The sequence below is a fragment of the Crassostrea angulata genome, chromosome 4, assembly GCF_025612915.1.
Source record: "Crassostrea angulata isolate pt1a10 chromosome 4, ASM2561291v2, whole genome shotgun sequence".
NCBI lineage: Eukaryota > Metazoa > Mollusca > Bivalvia > Ostreida > Ostreidae > Magallana > Magallana angulata.
Window position 1 is genome coordinate 32,228,123 of NC_069114.1, and position 18,260 is coordinate 32,246,382.

Consider the following 18,260-nt stretch of genomic DNA (forward strand, 5'->3'; position numbering starts at 1 on the left):
CATTCAATTTACTATATGTAATGTGTGGAACTGTGAAATACTTGATCAGGGGTTTCACCCCCCCCCCCCCCCCATTTTAGACTCCAAAGAGTCTAACGTTTATATTATGATATGTGAATTATTGTAAACTTATGGGCTGTGTTGTCTTAAGTTGTGTTTCTGAATATAAATAATATCGTAATTAATAATTTCATGATAAAGAAGTTATGGCTTTACTTTAATAAATATCACAATAATAATTTCAAAGTACTGTTAATTGACTTGATTTATCCACAGATTTCTTCAATTCGTTTCATAATGTCAATGGCTAAACTCTCATCATTAACATATTTACCATATAAGTCAGCAGGGTCATTAAAGTAATGTGCATTGCTAACAATGTTGCTGATCACAGCGTCACTAAGACCAGTTAATATGTTGACTGGTAACATAGTTGGGGAGTAGTTCTCTTTTTTTACCATTGCCATTCTCAGTTTTTCCAAAGATGTACGAAGAATTTCCCTGTCCTCTGGGCTCATTGCTCTGTAAGGCCTGCTGTCATCACTATCATATTCCTCAGCCGCTGCCAGCTGTCTTCCTCGGAGATAAAAATTTGGAAGTCTTTAGGATGCTCACATTGAAAAATACTGTTGTTTTAATTTATCAATTGTTGCTTCAAAAATCGATCAGTATCAATAGACTGGCATACATTCGCATACAAGTACAAACAAATTTTGATGAGGAAAAACTGCATAATTGTTTATTGGTGACTTAATTATTGTACACCATTAATAAATGCAGGTAGTTGTACATTTTAAACATTCGTAAATAGCCACGATAGTAGAAATGCACAAATATACAAATACAGAAGTACAAGTTATGGATCATGTAATATTTTGTACACTATATGCATTCTGATGAGTGCCCTTAAAGAAAATTTCAAAGTCCCAAACCTGGGGTATCACGTGAAAAACGTACTTATAATATAATAGGACGTACCTCTCTTTTGAACTTGGACAATGGGTTATTTAAATAGGTTGATAAAACCCTCATAGGCAATGTTTTTGAAATGTGAGCATAGAAATAAAAGATCAGACATGATTTTTCAATATTTATTTCATTAATTCTGAAAAAAAATTTGAAAATGAGTTTCCAAAGAACAATTCAAAATGGTATTATAATATATTTCAATACGCTTTGTATACACTGAAACTTTTGTAGCCTGCAATGCCTTGTATCTCATTCACCTCATTGGTTTGTCAATAAAGGTAAACAGATAGCTAATTTTGTATGCAAATTTATGCCGACGTCACAAAATCTAGTGGTCTCGACCTGTTCAACCAATGAAATTATATATGATTTGACGTTACAAACTTTACCCGACTCGATTTACGGAGACAGCCGAGCGTCTGGTTGAACAAGACTAGGCTGAGGTGGAGCTCCAATAAGGTGAATTTCTCTGTGCTTTATGTATATCTATTAATATCATTCACTATGGGCAGGTATATGTCAATTTGAGAGTTATTGCAAAGTTTGTGCTTATTATATACATGTAAATATATAACCGAGTGGTTAGAACAGTTGAAACTCTCTGCTGGGAGAGTGGGTTCCATAGGTCGTGAGTTCAAGCCCCGGCCGGGGCGGAAGTGGAGTTCCAATAAAGTGAGTTTCCCAGTGATGTATGTGTATCTATATCCCTCACTATGGACAGGTATATGTCAATTTGAGAGTTATTGCAATGTTTGTGCTTCTATGCAATGCGTATCGTTCCGATCCTCTCACATTGTCGTTTAACGGTATTTCACTTGTATCTCAGACGACCGTGTAGTGCGCGGCCAGCGCTCTGGGGACCGTTTGTCATTGAAAACAAGATTTTTGTCTTGCCTAGATTGATGAGTGGTTAGAGCGGGGTCAGCTTACTGCTAGGAGAGTGGGTTCTGTATGTCGTGAGATTAAATTACGATTTTTTACTAGTATTTTACATCTTCGCTCTGAAAATGGTGACAATCATTCTTTATATTCTACAAAAACTGTGGACCCGGCCAAATACCTCTAGGTTACCATCCACAAGAACCTCAGATAGAATCACAGGGGCCAAGCCCGTTTTAACATTAATTTCAATGTAACCATAAATACAGAAAGGGGTCGAACTTAGCTGCAGATCTGTAGCTCTCTGCTTGAAAAAAATCGGATAGACAAACCAGAGAGCTACAGTTCCAAGCGTTGTAAAAACCTCCGATTTACGCCGCCGTTTTTGTGTCGCTCGCTTCGGGAATTATATCCGACTTTAAAAGCATTCAACCGCCTAAAAAATTGGATTTATTAATTAAACATATAGTTTACCCTAACTCTGCTAACTTTGCTTTCCTTTCAATGGTTCATAACGGCCGTCGAACTCTGACCCGGATAAAAACTACCAGCTCGCTTCAGAAGCCTAATAAATCAATTAATTTTTAAAACACTCGCAATATGCATGCATTTTTCTGAAAAGTAATGTCTGAGGTACACTAATGCCAAATTTAAAGTTGATGGGTCTTAAAATAGCGGAGATATACGTCATTATTCTCTTGGAGTCGCCAGTTTATTTTTACTAGGACATTTACCGGTCCAGGGCTCACGATGGGATTTTGCCTATGACAACAGCAGTATTGCAACAAGTCAAGAAACATTCGCACCAATCTTTCACATCAAACGCACGCTACTTACATCCTTAAAGTCCGATAAAATTCTTTGAATACTCTCCAAACTGCCTGTTGAATGTTAGAAGTCTAGTAAAAAGCGAACTATTGAGGAAAGAAGTCGTTAAACTAACACAAATTTGTCTACATGTATAAACAAGTACATGTACGAATGATCTTAGAATGGTTTGGTCTCGCAGGGATACAGGTGATTATATTTGATTGGTTAGTTTCGATATTGAATTTCGAATATCGTATTTCAGATTTCGAATATCGATTTAGCCTTCTGGGCTTTCGTATATATGCGATTTTAAGTTCAGATACGATCGATACTAGTAATCGAAATGTTTATTTAGCATACGTGACGCGCTGTTTGGCAAGAAAGTACTTATAAATACATTTTTTAAATCGATTTCCATTGAATATCATGAAAATAAAGCAAGTAATATCACATTGCAGTTCCACAAAATGTTTCCTTTTACCTCGTCAGTTCACTTCAGTGTAAATGGAATGTCGGATTTTGCAATCGATAATAGGCTATTTCATTTGTCCATAGATAGCAACCCAAGGAATATTGAGAATAAAAAGAGATTATATACAGGTTTCCAATATTTGAAATATTAGTTTTTAGCTCACCTGAGCTGAAAGCTCAAGTGAGCTTTTCTGATCACTCTATGTCCGGCGTCCGTCTGTCTGTCTGTAAACTTTTTACATTTTTGACTTCTTCTCCTGAACCACTTGGCCAAATTCAACCAAACTTGGCACAAAGCATTATTGGGTAAAGGGGATTCAAGTTAGTTAAAATAAAGGGCCACGCCCTATTGTAAAGGGAAATAATTAGGATTTATTGAAAATTTTAAAAAATCTTAATCTTAATCTTAAATTTTTAAAAAATTATTCTCAAAAACCATTTGGCCAGAAAATCTGATACTTGTGTGGAAGCATCCTCAGATAGTGTAGATTCAAGTTCAAGTTTGTTCAAATCTTGGTCCCCGGGGGTATGGTGGGGCCACAATGGGGGGTTATAGTTTTACATAGAAGTATATAGAATTAATCTTTAAAAATCTTCTTCTCAAAAACCATTTGGCCAGAAAAGCTGATACTTGTGTGGAAGCATCCTCAGATAGTGTAAATTCAAGTTTGTTCAAATCATGGTCCCCAGGGGTAAGGTGGGACCACAATGGGGGGGGGGGGTCGAAGTTTTACATAGGAGTATATAGAGTTAATCTTTAAAAATATATATCTCAAAACCCATATGGCCAGAAAAGCTGAAACTTGTGTGGAAGCATTCTCAGATAGTGTAAGTTCAAGTTTGTTCAAATCATGGTCCCTGGGGGTAAGGTGGGGCCACAATGGGGCGTCGAATTTTTACATAGGAGTATATAGAGTTAATCTTTAAAATCTTCTTCTCAATAACCATTTGGCCAGAAAAGCTGAAACTTGTGTGGAAGCATCCTCAGATAGTGTAGATTCAAATCATGGTCCCCGGGGTTAGGTGGGGCCACAATGGGGGGGGGGGGGGGTCAAAGTTATACATTGGAGTATATAGAGTTAAACTTTCAAAATTTATATCTCAAAAATCATAAGGCCAAATATGCTGCTTCTTGTGTGAAAGCATCCACAGATGGTGTAGATTTAAGTTTGTTCAAATCATGGTCCCTGGGGGTAAGGTGGGGCCACAATGGGGGGTCAAATTTTTACATAGGAATATAAAGTGAAATTTTATTTTAAATCTTCTGCACAGAACAAGACTGGCCAGAAAAGCTGTTACTTGTGTAGCAAAATCATATTTTTCAGGAGTAGGATGGAGCCACATGGGGTGGAGGGTCCAATTTTACAAAAGAAAACAGTTTAAATTCACCAAAGTTCAAATGTTATAATATATGGTTTAACTTATATGCAAGCATTTTGACACATTTTTGATTTTTTAAAATTGTTTAGACTTTGGCCTCTGGACAGTTCTTGGGCTGACACAAGTTTGATGCAGGTTTATATCCCAGTTGATTTTGATCTTCTTGAGAACTGTAATGCTTAATATGTGAAATGACTATACTGTGACAAAGGGGATCAATGATAAACAGAATATCCTGGGAAAAAATTGAATTTTTTATATACAGGATCTGTTAGACTACATTTTCAATATTGTTTTTTGTATATTATTCCGTAAAGCTGATTTTATAATGTCTATTGTTGCTCAGGTGAGCAATGTGACCCATGGGCCTCTTGTTTAACGATACTAAGTACTCGTGTTGGTAAGAGGCATTATTTCTTTCATTGAAAGTACTCTATACTAATGAGTTTAGTATACTAGTATGACAAATAATTTTACCATGGTGATACATTATCACAAAAACGTGTGCCCAAAGTACTTGTTAAGTACTTGTTACATGTTAGTTATGCATCATTTTGCAAGTGGTAAAAATGTGTTTTATTTCTTTTTTATTATAATTGACCTGAAAGACACTGAAAACCAAGTACAAATATCTTATTTCAAACCAATATAACCAATATAAATTTCATTGTCCACAGTCACTCAAAAGCATGTATGGTCAGTTCGCGGATTCGTCTTTGGAATATTTGAAACAATGTTTTTTTTTTGGTTTTTTTTTTTTTGCTTGTCAAGATGTTTTGGACGAATCTGCCCCCCCCCCCCCACCTTCAAAAACGATGCTACGTGCCTGTACACACAAACTCTGAATATTTCTTATCAACTGTTGGTGTACATGTACTCGATTTTCAGCTAAATTAGGTTAATGCTCTAGATTTATTCTGCGCATGCACTTTCAGCAAAAAACCCCTCTCTCAACTGTTTTTGAGGCCTTGTGCAAACGGTATTTTGAGGCGAAGGTTTCATTTAGAGATAAGGTAGGTACACACGAACTCCTGTCATGAAATTTGGCTTCAAGATGGCGAGAAAATCGTGACTATTTTAGACAACATTGATCTCTTTTAACAGAAGAACTCTGTATAAGTACATGTATATGTGATAACAATCGAACTTTAAAGTTGAAATTTTGGAGTTTTTTTTATTTCATCTGTAATTCTTTATAGCTGAAAATATCATTTCTAAAAATTTTAAACTTAGTACATGTAGTACTGATGCGTAATTTGTTAATTAGCTTCCAAAAAAACTCTTTACTTTTACGATTATATTATGTACGGTGGCCTTTTGGGGTTAGAAATACATATGTTAATTGTTATCTTATATGTTGCGCTGTGAAGGGTTAAATTCGAGTACCGTTTTGATTTTTTAAAAAAAATCTATGTTCACATTATTAATAAATACAAGAATAAGGTGTGGTATTCGGGACAGATCCGGTTCAAGGCTGAAATCAATCATGTAATTTATGAACAAATGTATATTATCGTTACAAACCACGACAAATATCTTTTATGTCACCCAATCTTGCAGCTGTTCGTGGTTACACAAGAAGAAATTATATCTTTAACCTCTTGAAATATTGACCAATGTGATTTTAAAAAGCATTGTGCAATGCAAAAAGCAATGTTCAGTGCGAAAACGAATTGTTCAGTGCAAGAAAACAATTTTCAATGCAAAAAACAATGGCTAATCTGAAAAAAGCGTAAAGCAATCGTTGTAGATAATACATACAGAAAGATACACGTGTTTGCTAAATTTAAAATTCATATAAAAAGGTTCCGATCACAATAGACAATTATTTTATAACCTGCCTAATATTTAAAATATAATTGATTAAGATATTATCTAAAAATTCAAACGACATGCTTGATGAAAAAATGAAATATTTTTTCTTCAGAAATTATAGTATTACAGTATTTTAAATTATTTTTTATCAAAAGATATGAGTATCAAATATAAGTTTGGTTGAACGTTACAAAGAGCACATAATCAACCAAAAATTTTAACGATTTCCGATCCTCAGCCATGTTCAGTAACTCTAAATTATCCGGATGTATTTTTTATTCGTACCATAAATCTGCCTTTCATACAGACAAATTTAATTAGTCTTCTAGTTTTAATCTAACTTATTATCAGTTATTCAATGACATGCTTGGCTTAATGGATTCACTAAGATCTACTACATAATTATAGGTAAAGCCGCCGATACAACTTTGTCCAGCTGAGGTAATTTATACGAAAATGTATGTATTTCTTACTAAAAGGAGTTGGGTTTTTTTTTCTTGTAGAATAACTCACAAAAAGAGGAATTAAAATAGCCAATCATGTTGAAGTTGTCCGTCAACATCCAGACCATTTTGGTGGGAATGGGCATTGGTCTTTTTGTGTACTACGTCATCAAACGGATGCGGTATCGTCTGCCACCTGGACCATGGTGTATCCCACTTATTGGGCATTATAAGAGTAACGATGTGTTTAATTTCACTTAGAGAGATAAGTTATTTTTTCATAATAAATCTCAACGTTAACTATTATAAGCTCCATGTACCTTTTTATTTGTATATAAAATAGAGGACGTTTAGAATCATGAATAACAAACTAGCGTTAAAACCACTGAAGTTTCGTTTCCTAGTTTATTCATCGCCTGAGATTCACTTAAAAACCGCAGAGCTTGCAAAGGAATACGGCCCTATAGTCCGGCTGTCTGTTGGTGTGTATAAAATCCCACACTCACAAATATGCACACTCGCACGCACACACCTACACACGCCTGTGATTGTGAACTGTTTCACGAATGGCATGGATTAATATCGATAACATCTCTGAATTACAAATGTATTCTTTATATTTATTGGAAAGGTCCCCAAACCTGGGTTGTTCTAAATGACATCAACTCTGTGCTGGAAGCAATGGTAAAGAAAAAGGCCGATTTTGCTGGAAGACCACAGATTACATCAGGTATACGTGACAGTTGTATCATGAGTGAAAAAAGAACCTCCTATTTTAATGCATGGGTTTCTTTTACATTAAACAATTATACATTATTATATATATATATAATAGATTATCTTTTGCTTTACAAGTTTTTATTTTTACATAAGAAATTACATATGGTACTTTTATGACATACATGTATAACTAAACTTCGGGTAAAGGATGATATCCCTTAACAAATGAAAACAGCCCCTTTTATGCAATTAAGTATAGGAGATCTACCAAGCTTTCGATTATTTTAAAGAAAAGAGTGAATAAATGTGACATATTCTGATTTGTGTTTGTAGCTTGGATAGTTTTTTTTAATGTTAAGGTTGACACATTATCAATGATTATGCACACCCTGTAACAGTGAATTTCGTTCTGGTTTGTGAACTTGTACTTTCAGTGAATGAAAATGAATAGAATGGTTGGACCTTGGTGGAATAATCGATATGTATATGAAGCATTTATTATCGTTTTACTAACAGCGTTACAGTTTGGTTTGCTTGTCGAGGCGTGCTTAAATTTTGCAGGGCTGGGTTTTACAAAACTATCCTAAGACCTATAATAAGACATACTAGTATCTTAAGATTGTCATAAGATCTGACTTACGGTAGTCATAAGATTTATCACTTATGTTTCACGATGCAATCTTAAAAGTTACATTGTAGAAATCTTAAGACAATTTTAAGTCACACTTCAGGCTTGCGTATACTTATTTTTTTGTAAATTATAAAAACGAACTAAGGTTACGTGGGGGATGTTTAATTTGTGCTTATACTAATTTTAAATTTCTAGATAGTTTATTTGAGTTACAAATATTAATGAGTTTTATGCTCTGAAATGATAATTGATTTTGCACCAACTGAAATCTATGTCACGTGACACACATGTGTACTAGAATTTTAATGACCGGAGCAGAACATCTACTAAGATTAATGTAAACAGTGTATCCTTACCTTATATAATGATTCATATCTCCCCTATGTTTGATTCTTTGGGGTAGAAATAGGATTCTATATGAGTAAACATATCAAAAATTAAGTACCTGCAAAATAAAGAGAAATTCCTATAAAAATAAATTACTGGGGGTTGTATTTCACACCATCCTTTAGAGAAATGCACAGGAAATATTATCTTCTCTATCTTCTCTATAATCTTTAATATTGATTTTATTTGCTAATTGAATACATTGGAATTTAGAGTATTACTTTTTTTAGTTAAAAAATTACATCACAGCAATCATGAAATATTGGGGCAAAAATAATGATTCAAAAAGCAAATATATGGGAGAAAGGGTGGAATTGTGCTATAACTTGAGACTTTTTAAAAAATATTCTTTAAAGCCAATGTAAATAGTATAAAACAAATGTCAAAACTGTCATTTCAGGTGATGTGTTTACAGAAGGAGGAAAGGATATCGCCCTGGGTAATTATTCAGCTTCCTGGAAATTCCATAGGAAAATAGCCGGAAAGGCCCTAAGGTCAGTTGCACCGGTACTTTTTTCATATCATGAATATTGACTTAAATGATTACTAATTTTACTTTATTCAACTACAATCAATTTCTAGGAATTATCTTCAGGGGGATTTATTGGAAAACATGATTCAAGACAATATGAATAAATTTTTGGACAAGATGGCTGAAGAGAAGGGACCGTTCGTTTTCAAAGAATACGCGGATCTGATAATTTTTCATCAACTGTACACAATATGTTTTGGAGAAAAGTAAGACTCCTAAAACCCTTTGCTTCGACACAAACAGAAAAAATGAAACTTTTCATTCTATATATATTTTTGGTAAAAAAAAAATTAGAACTGGATGACAATGCCTGCATAAATAACAACCAACCAAAATGTCGATACAACAACTTTGTATAATACACATATCAACTTATAATATTTTCATTTTAGCATATTGGCATTTTAATAGAATTCCTTGTAAAATGTAGTATAAAATATGTTTTTAATGTTTAATATAATGACAACGTTAGTCCAAAAATTATCCAACGTAACAGATAACTTAAGTTCCTGTAGAACATACTTCATGTCTTTATCTGTATTGATTAAAATGGTTAAATACTTAAATGCAAAAGGATGTTCAACATTGAAATTAACCAATTTTCCATAAGCCTCTCGCCGATGTATTTCTTTCTATCGTTTGAGATAATCTGGACTGTTTTAGCAAGATAACTTGCATAACTTTTACCAAGCAGAAAGAGCGAAGAAAAATTATAGATATCATTTTGAAAATATCTTTCTTTAAATTCCAAAGAATTTTTACATCGGTAGAGGAATGTCTTTATTTACTTTAAAGTCAATTGTGTTGAAAGGTCCATGAACTAAAATCGTATATATAATGATTTTATAAAGGAAAAAAAAATAGACAAAATTATGACCTTTTTATATATTTTTTATTTCCATAAGACGTCCTGTAGATGACCCGGAGGTGAAAAGATTTATCAAATTAGACAATGATCTGCTGGAGAAATTTGGTTCAGGTTTCTTTGAGGACCTATTTCCCTATTTGAAAAACATCTTTACGACGGCTAAATGGAAGAAATTGCTTGTGTTGACAGAAGATATACTGAACGTCCTCCGAAAGAAACTCAAAGAACACGAAGAAACTTTCCAGCCAGGTGACAAATCATAAGTCTCTACCAAATTCCTTAATCCCTCTCCAAACCCCAATCCCTCACCCCAATAAAAAAAACCGAAATGTAGTTGTATAAATAATATAATTAAAAATATATATTTAAAAAAAATTAGATTTCACTTCCGTTGGCCTGAATGAAAATATATCATATTTACATATACATCCACACGAAACTCTGCATTAAGATTTCACTATCAATTACAGGAGTCAACAGGGACTTTATAGACAGCATGCTGATCGCCAAACAGGAAGCGAAGGATGAGGGCAATGAGGCGGCCCTGGAGATCTTGGATGACACGCACCTGGTTCAGACAATATCTGATATCTTCTTTGGTTCGTTGTTTTATTAATTTTAATCTTTGTTTAAGGAGTTTTCTTTAGAAGGATTTTTATCATAACTTATACTTGAATTATCTTTTAATTGTTTTCTTTAGCGGGGGTAGATACAACTCGTTACACAATGGACTGGTTCGTTTATTTCATGACACGATTTCCGGAAACCCAAGCAAAATGTCAGGAGGAAATTGACAGAGTTGTTGGTAAATAATGGTTATAATACATATTGAATATACATAGTGTAAAAGACTGAAGTGGTATCTTTATTACAATGCAGTGAATATAATAAGTTACATTTTTAAAAAAAAATCAAGATATTGTATAAATTATATATCATGACATGTGGTGATAACGAACAATGTTCAAAATCAAAACTATAAAACAGGAGCAGAGAGAACACGGACCTTTAAAAAAATTTGAGGTACCGGTAGAATCTGTTGTCGGTAATGTATGCATATCGTAATATGTCTGCATCTATATGCATATATGATACTAGACTTTGGCCTGTTCTAGCACGGGTTGACTTTGCATGTGATATCGGGACGAAATAGATACATCGACACACCATATATTGTTGATCTTCTCCACAGTTAAAATGCTTCCCATATATACCCGTAATGTAGCAGAAAATTGCAGAATTGCTTCAAAACGATTTTGGAGAAAATAAAGTTGCATTGAAAAAAACCCAGTCAAATTATTCATTACAAACCATTTTGGGCTGTAAATAGCTTTCATCGGAAAGTCTAAATCTAGTAATGCAGAATTCAACATTTTTTCAACAACTTTTTTTACTTGCTTCAAATTTACACAATGTGTTGAAACATTCGAAACTCTCAGGGTATTTTTTTATAGTAAATGCACTGTGTTAGAGTTATCTCCCATATTTTCTTTGATGATTCCAATGAAATTTTACAAGCATTTGTATTATGGTTTCTGAGTTTATTCATGCAAATGTGATATTGTAAAAACATAAACTAAAGAGTCTCTCGTAATTTAGCCTGAATGTAATGCGCATGTGCAAGATTGTAAAATCCAAAAAATTCAGATGATTTCCGGAATTTTTTAAGGAAATTTCCTTGATTATTAATTAGCGAAGCTTGAATAAGATAAAATAAAAGCAAATTGGTAATCTTCAAGTACCAATGATGTTTGAAATATATGAAACAAAAGATAGCACTCCTCAGATATATCGGTATTAAAGCCCGAACATTCGAGTCTATTATTTTAATATATTAGTATTGATGCATATATAGTGTAAAACATTGAAGGAGTCTTTAGATTACATGTCGAAGAATATAATGAGTGAAATGTATGTGACTATGTCTTGTCATCTTTTAGAAGGTTGAATAATTTCGGCATTTACGTTACTCTCCACCACAGAACACACGCTGTGCTTTTATATTGTGAATATCTTTTGAATGAAAAGATCAATGCTTCAGCAAATTATGATATAAAAATTACCAAATTTTTAGATTCTTTAATTGTGGTATAATGTTGAAACATGTAGGGCATCAATTTTCTGAAAAAAAAATCTAATCGAAGTTCACACTATTTAAGTATATTGCGTGCAACTCAAAATTTGCCATTTTATGATGACAGTACATGTAAAATTATAGAATTGAAAGTAAATTATGTAACACATAAAAAGTAATATAAAGCTTTGTAAACTTCTGTAGGATCGAGGCAACTTTCAATGAAGGACAGAGGCAATTTAGATTACACCGAGGCCTGTATATTTGAGACGATGCGACTTTCAAATTTTATTGGTTTTGGGATTCCACACATGACAGTCTGCGATTCACAAGTTGGTGAGAAAGAATTAATCATTTACATTTGAATTCTATTATTTTTTTTATATATCGAATTATCTAAGATCTGGAAACAATTTTGATCAATTATGTAGGCATATCTGTTTATTTTCATGATCAACATTTCGAATTTTTTTGATAAAGGGATCTTTTGAAATAAAGATGTTTGTTTTCTAATAATGTGAATTCCATTTTAAATTTTTCAGCTAAAATCAAACGCAATACTTTGAAATTTCAAAACACGCAATAAAGCATTTTCTATTCTAATTCAGGGGGATACGATGTCCCAAAAGGCACCACTGTACTTATCAATTACTGGGCGCTTAACCATGACCCTAAACAATGGAAGGACCCAGAACAATTTGACCCACATCGCTTTCTCGATGAAAACGGCAAAATGAAACCCGCCAAACCAGACAGTTGGCTTCCCTTTTCTGCCGGACACCGAGTTTGTTTAGGAGAAAGTTTGGCCAAACCAGAACTCCTACTGATGAGTGCCAATCTTCTGCAACGATTTGAAATAAGTCTCCCAGAGGGCGTGAAGCCAAATTTAGAGTGTCATATGCAGGGGTTTGGTGTAGAACTGCCATCTGATTACAAAATCGTGGTTAAAGAAAGAGCCGGAAGATGAAACCTGGTTATGGACCAGTTATTGTAATATTGATCTTGCAATTAAAAATTAATTTTAAAAAATTGTTAATTAATTATAGTTGATGTAAATGGATTTATGAGATAGTTATGATATCAATACTGGTGTAATACTGGTCAACCCATTATAAAATTATTTGTATCATCTTTTCACATAGTTTCTTTTAACGTTAGGTCATAAGACTTACCTAGATATAAGAAGACCAAGAAACTTCTGAAATGATTATATATATAATACGTATACCAATCATAATTTGTGAGTCCACTCTCTTACAAAGTTATATCCTCTTAACATGATATCATCAACTTTTGAAAGTAGAAATATGTCAAAGTTGTACATGTATATGATTTGCAGGATGTCGGATGATGATTATTACATATGCAATACATGTATTTTCAAAAGAAATGTGTTTGTAGCGTCTTTCATTATGTTCGTTTTCAGTGATCTACAAACGGATCCTTTTTTGTTGATATAATTTCAACTTAATTTGAAAAACGCTAAAACGACCACTACTGTCTGGAATATATAAATGTACTTCAGGCTCATTTTCTATGAACAATTGTTTAAAAATTTTAAGTTCAACAATTCATTTTAAACATACTTCTCTTTATTATTTGAGTTTCTAGCAACGATCGATTTTTATAGAATATTCCTTAAATAGATACGTTAAAATCCTTTTCTATATGATCGTATTCGATCAAATATTGAAAGCATGCAATTTAATAGTGATGTTCTCCTTCGTTTTTGCTCAACCGAACAAAGTATTTCTAGAAGTTTTTTATAAAAAAAAAAGACCAACAATCGCAGAATTCTATGAATGATAGAAGCAAATCGGTTTACACCGAGGCCTGTATGTTTGAATCAATGAGATTTTCGATTGTTGTAGGCAAAGGGGTCCAATACATGACAATGTCTTTTTTTTCATGATGTTTGTCACATTGGCGTAAAGAGCAAAATGTTAATTATAAAATTGTTAGTCCAACGTAATAGTTCATACTAAATAGAAAATTCCGTTCAATTAATATATAAAGGTTTAGAGATTGTCTATATCAAACCTAAGCAATATGGGTAGTTTTACCCTATAACTAAAATAGTACAATATATTTTAGTCGAGACTTTTTTTTTATATCTAATCGTACAATTGCTGAAAAATAAATAAATATAAGTGAAAAGGATATTATGAAGTAATCAGATACAGTCGGGCGTGAAGCCCTATGTTCAAATAGGGTCGGGCGCGATTAAATCTATCATAAAGTCCTTCGGGCTTAATTGGATTTGATCACTGCCGCCGATACATGATCACCCCATAATACCCAAAGACTAATTCCTTGTTTCCTGATTAAAACATCAAGGGAACATTGAATAAAGCATACTTACTTAAATTACGAAATTAATTAAGAGTAATATTAAGGCCATCATTGTTCAGAAATTGTACAACTATTATAGCAATTTGACAAAAAATTGAATACGTTATGTATTTCATTTTCTCTGATAAAGATATTCATTGTTGAAAAATGAATAAAATGCTAATGAATTCAATGAGGTAAGATAACGTTTTTAATACTTTTTTTTCCAACTTCGACTTTCGTATTATTTGCCCTAAATAAAAGAGAAAGTGGTATACTCTCAAGTGTTTTTACCGGTTTATAGAGGCTTGAGTTTAAAAATGAGAGAGAGAGAGAGAGAGAGAGAGAGATACATTTATACATGCCAGTGAGAGTGGAGTTCAACTTCGACACACACACACACACACACACACACACACACACACACACACACACACACACAGATAGATAGATAAATAGATAGATAGATAGATAGATAGATAGATAGATAGATAGATAGATAGATAGATAGATAGATATATAAAGGTTTTCAGTAGACGATAATACAATATATTTATTTAATCCATTTCTCTCAAATTTAATCCAGAGCGCTTTCGGCTCAACGATGGTCATTTCTACAGAGAAATTGAGGAGTGTGAAGTCAGTAAAACCATGAACAAAATTAAACGATTCACTAAAAAATTTGAAAATCATTTGACTGTAAAAGAAATGGATTATCTGCTCAACTTTGAAACAAAGAATAGTAATTTTTTTGGACTTCCTAAAATTCACAAGTCAAAGGAACTGAAAGACGGGATAGAAAAAATAAATTCGAGTTATATCAAATTACCACAACCTACTCAGACCAATAGTTGCCGATCCCTCTTGTCCTAAGTAACCTGATTGATCTCATTCTAAAGCCACTATGTAATACAATACCCAGTTTTATCCGCGACGATATGGACTTTCTAAATCATTTACCAAAAACCGTGGAAAACAACACCACTTTAGTAAGCTTTGATGTCACTAGTCTCTATACGAACATTCCGCACAACTTAGGGCTAGAAGCAATTTCTTTCTGGATGGACAAGCAAGGTCACCAAATTGACCAAAGATTTCCAAAAGAGTTTATATTGGAAGGATTACAACTTATTCTTGAAAACAATCATTTCTTTTTTGACGATAAATACTATTTACAAATCAAAGGAACTGCAATGGGCACTAAAATGCACCAACATATGCAACTTTGGTATTAGGCTTTCTTGAGGAAAAAATGTATGCTGAAACCCATGAAATATTTGGAGATGAATTTTCAAATTACATAAAAAAATCAATGGAAGCGTTACCTGGACGACTGTTTTATTTTTTGGTACAGATCACGCGACGATTTATTAAAATTTCACAAGTACTCAATGATCTGCATGAAAACATTCAATTCACAATCGAAACCAATGAGAAAGAGCTCCCCTTCTTGGACGTATTAATAATTAAGGAAAATACCAATATTTCTACCGATTTATTTTACAAGAAAACAGACAGTCACCAGTACCTTCTTTTTAATTCATGTCATCCTGCTCATACGAAACGCAACATACCATTTAATATGGCCATAAGGATTTGCACAATAGTTTCAGATGAAGAAAGAAGAAACAAAAGATTGGAGGAACTCAAAACATTTCTTTGTAGACAAAAATACCACAACGGTCTTGTGGCTGAAGCCATACGAAATGCAAAACAAGAACCAATTTCAGAACTACGAAAATTCAACAGAGAGAAAACACCCGGAAACAGTTCCACAGAGATCCCGTTTGTTGTAACCTACAATCCTAGGAATCATAATATTTTCAATACCACGAGGCATTGTTTACCGGTTTTACATCATTCCAAAATTTTAAAGGATATTACATGTATAAAGGAAAAAAATCTTATCTACAGCAGAAGACAGCCCCTTAACCTTAAAAAACTTCTTATAAGAGCCAAATTTACTTCCACAAAAGAAATTTTTCGGGTTTCTAAATGCGAGGATTCTCGATGTGGGACTTGCGCCTATATTCAAACAGGACAAACAATTTCATTCAAAAACGGTACGGTTTTCAAAGTCAACTCTAATATGAACTGCAAATCCAAAAACATCATTTATTGCATGACCTCCGATGGATGCGGAGAAAATTACATTGGCCAAACAGGGACCAAATTAGCCGACCGTGTGAGGGTACATAAGCAGCAGATAAGGGATCATTCTGTTCGTAACACTCCATGAAGTGAACATTTTGATGTGTGCAGGAGAGGCCGATTTATAATGTTTCCATTTTACAAAGTACGCGAGGAAAGTGATCAGCTACGACTTGCAAAAGAACAATATTTCATAAAAAGAGGACTATGTGCGGTATGGTCTAAAATCTGCCCCCTATTTTAACCAATTTTTGAATAGTGTCGTATAAAAATAAAATCTTCATAAATCATTGTACAGTGGACGCCTATCACTTTAATCTTGATTTTAACCACCATTGCTCATTGGCTATTTATCTATGACGTCAACTTTATGACCTTATTCTCGCAAATTTGCAAACGGATGAAAATATTCTCATTTTTGCTTTAAATTTTGCATTTGGAAGTATAGAGCGCAGGTCTGCTCAAGTAAGATTTTAATATATGTTTTCTTTCAGAGAATTATACACATTATACTAAAAAATGGTACTTGAGCAAGCCTGCGCTCAATGTTTCCCAGTCGAAAAACCATCGGAAAACCCATATTTTGCTTCAAAACACCAATTTATCAAAATTAGGCAATATTCATGACGTCATTTTTACATTATGACGTCACTGTGCACCCTTATTTCTCATATGATTCTAACTATCTTCACCTTTATTTTTAAAGCGCTTTATAAAACTTTAATTTTGGGGCAAAAAATGCATAAAACCGCACATAGTTCTTTAAGCCTAAACTTAGTCGATAATTGCATTATTTATTCTGCATTGACTTTCATTTTATTAACCTCTTATCTTAAAACAATATCATTTGTACATATTTTATTCCGTTTACATGTGTTTGTAAAAAATATTTGCCGTCATCTCCAAATATTGTTTACACTGTTCGTGACGTTGTCTACTTTATGACGTCATAATAACGACGTCAACGTTTGTTATTTCTGTTACTATTTAAATTCCACTGAAGAGCCGATCAGGCGAAAGCGCTCTGGATTAAATTTGAAAGAAATGGATTATTGTGTTATAGTCTACTGAAAACCTTTTTTCTATATCGTTACCTATACCAAGGACTTATTCGTTTATATATATATATATATATATATATATATATATATATATATATATATATATATATATATATATATAAATATATATGTAATCAAAAAAGAAAAAGAAAATGAACAGTTCCAAAGATTCTATTCACTAGCACTTTCTGGATTTACATCCTTCTTCAGGTGAATGTACATAAGTTATCTTATGTACATTCACCTGAAGAAGGATGTAAATCCAGAAAGCGCTAGTGAATAGAAACTTTGGAACTGTTCATTTCCTTTTTCTTTTTTGATTATTTATACTGTGTGATATCACCTTTCACTCATTTTGGATTATATATATGTATATATATATAATCCTCATACGGAGGTAATTACACATGTGGATCATATGTCACAAAATGCCTATGAAGTATTGATTTCCATTAAGAGCAGACAGCCGATCGATGATCGAAATCTTTTTCAGTGACTTAAATGTAGCATGCTTGACAGCTATTGTGAATGAAAATACTTATGTAGACACGTTTCCTATTTCTGTTGTCTATCAAAATACTGCGCAAGGAATATTATTTCTTTTTACGAAGAGATCGACGATTTTTATAAAATTCAGTGGCGAATTAACTTACAAAGCATGGCACATTAACCCCCTCAGTGCACCTTATTGTATATGAAATGCCTGATTTTGCAATTCATAATATTTGATTTATCCAT

The 18,260-nt window shown here is 33.1% G+C and overlaps 1 protein-coding gene across 3 annotated transcripts; it reads left to right on the top strand.

The window, feature by feature from the left end:
• Nucleotides 1-1,341: 1,341 nt before the first annotated feature.
• LOC128180506 (steroid 17-alpha-hydroxylase/17,20 lyase-like) lies at nucleotides 1,342-13,362 on the top strand. 3 transcript variants are annotated; one of them, XM_052848626.1, is made up of 11 exons: nucleotides 1,342-1,428; nucleotides 6,828-7,002; nucleotides 7,172-7,249; nucleotides 7,399-7,497; nucleotides 8,906-8,999; nucleotides 9,088-9,243; nucleotides 9,943-10,154; nucleotides 10,376-10,504; nucleotides 10,606-10,710; nucleotides 12,184-12,315; nucleotides 12,588-13,362. In XM_052848626.1, exons 2-11 carry the CDS (start codon nucleotides 6,864-6,866, stop codon nucleotides 12,944-12,946), a joined length of 1,503 nt encoding a protein of 500 aa, XP_052704586.1. In that variant the 5' UTR covers nucleotides 1,342-1,428; nucleotides 6,828-6,863; the 3' UTR covers nucleotides 12,947-13,362. The 3 variants fall into 3 exon arrangements, with proteins under 3 accessions (XP_052704586.1, XP_052704585.1, XP_052704587.1); XM_052848625.1 differs by lacking the exon at nucleotides 1,342-1,428 and adding an exon at nucleotides 5,375-5,522; XM_052848627.1 differs by lacking the exon at nucleotides 1,342-1,428 and having other exon boundaries at nucleotides 6,872-7,002; nucleotides 7,111-7,249; nucleotides 12,588-13,361.
• The last annotated feature ends 4,898 nt before the right edge of the window (nucleotides 13,363-18,260 follow it).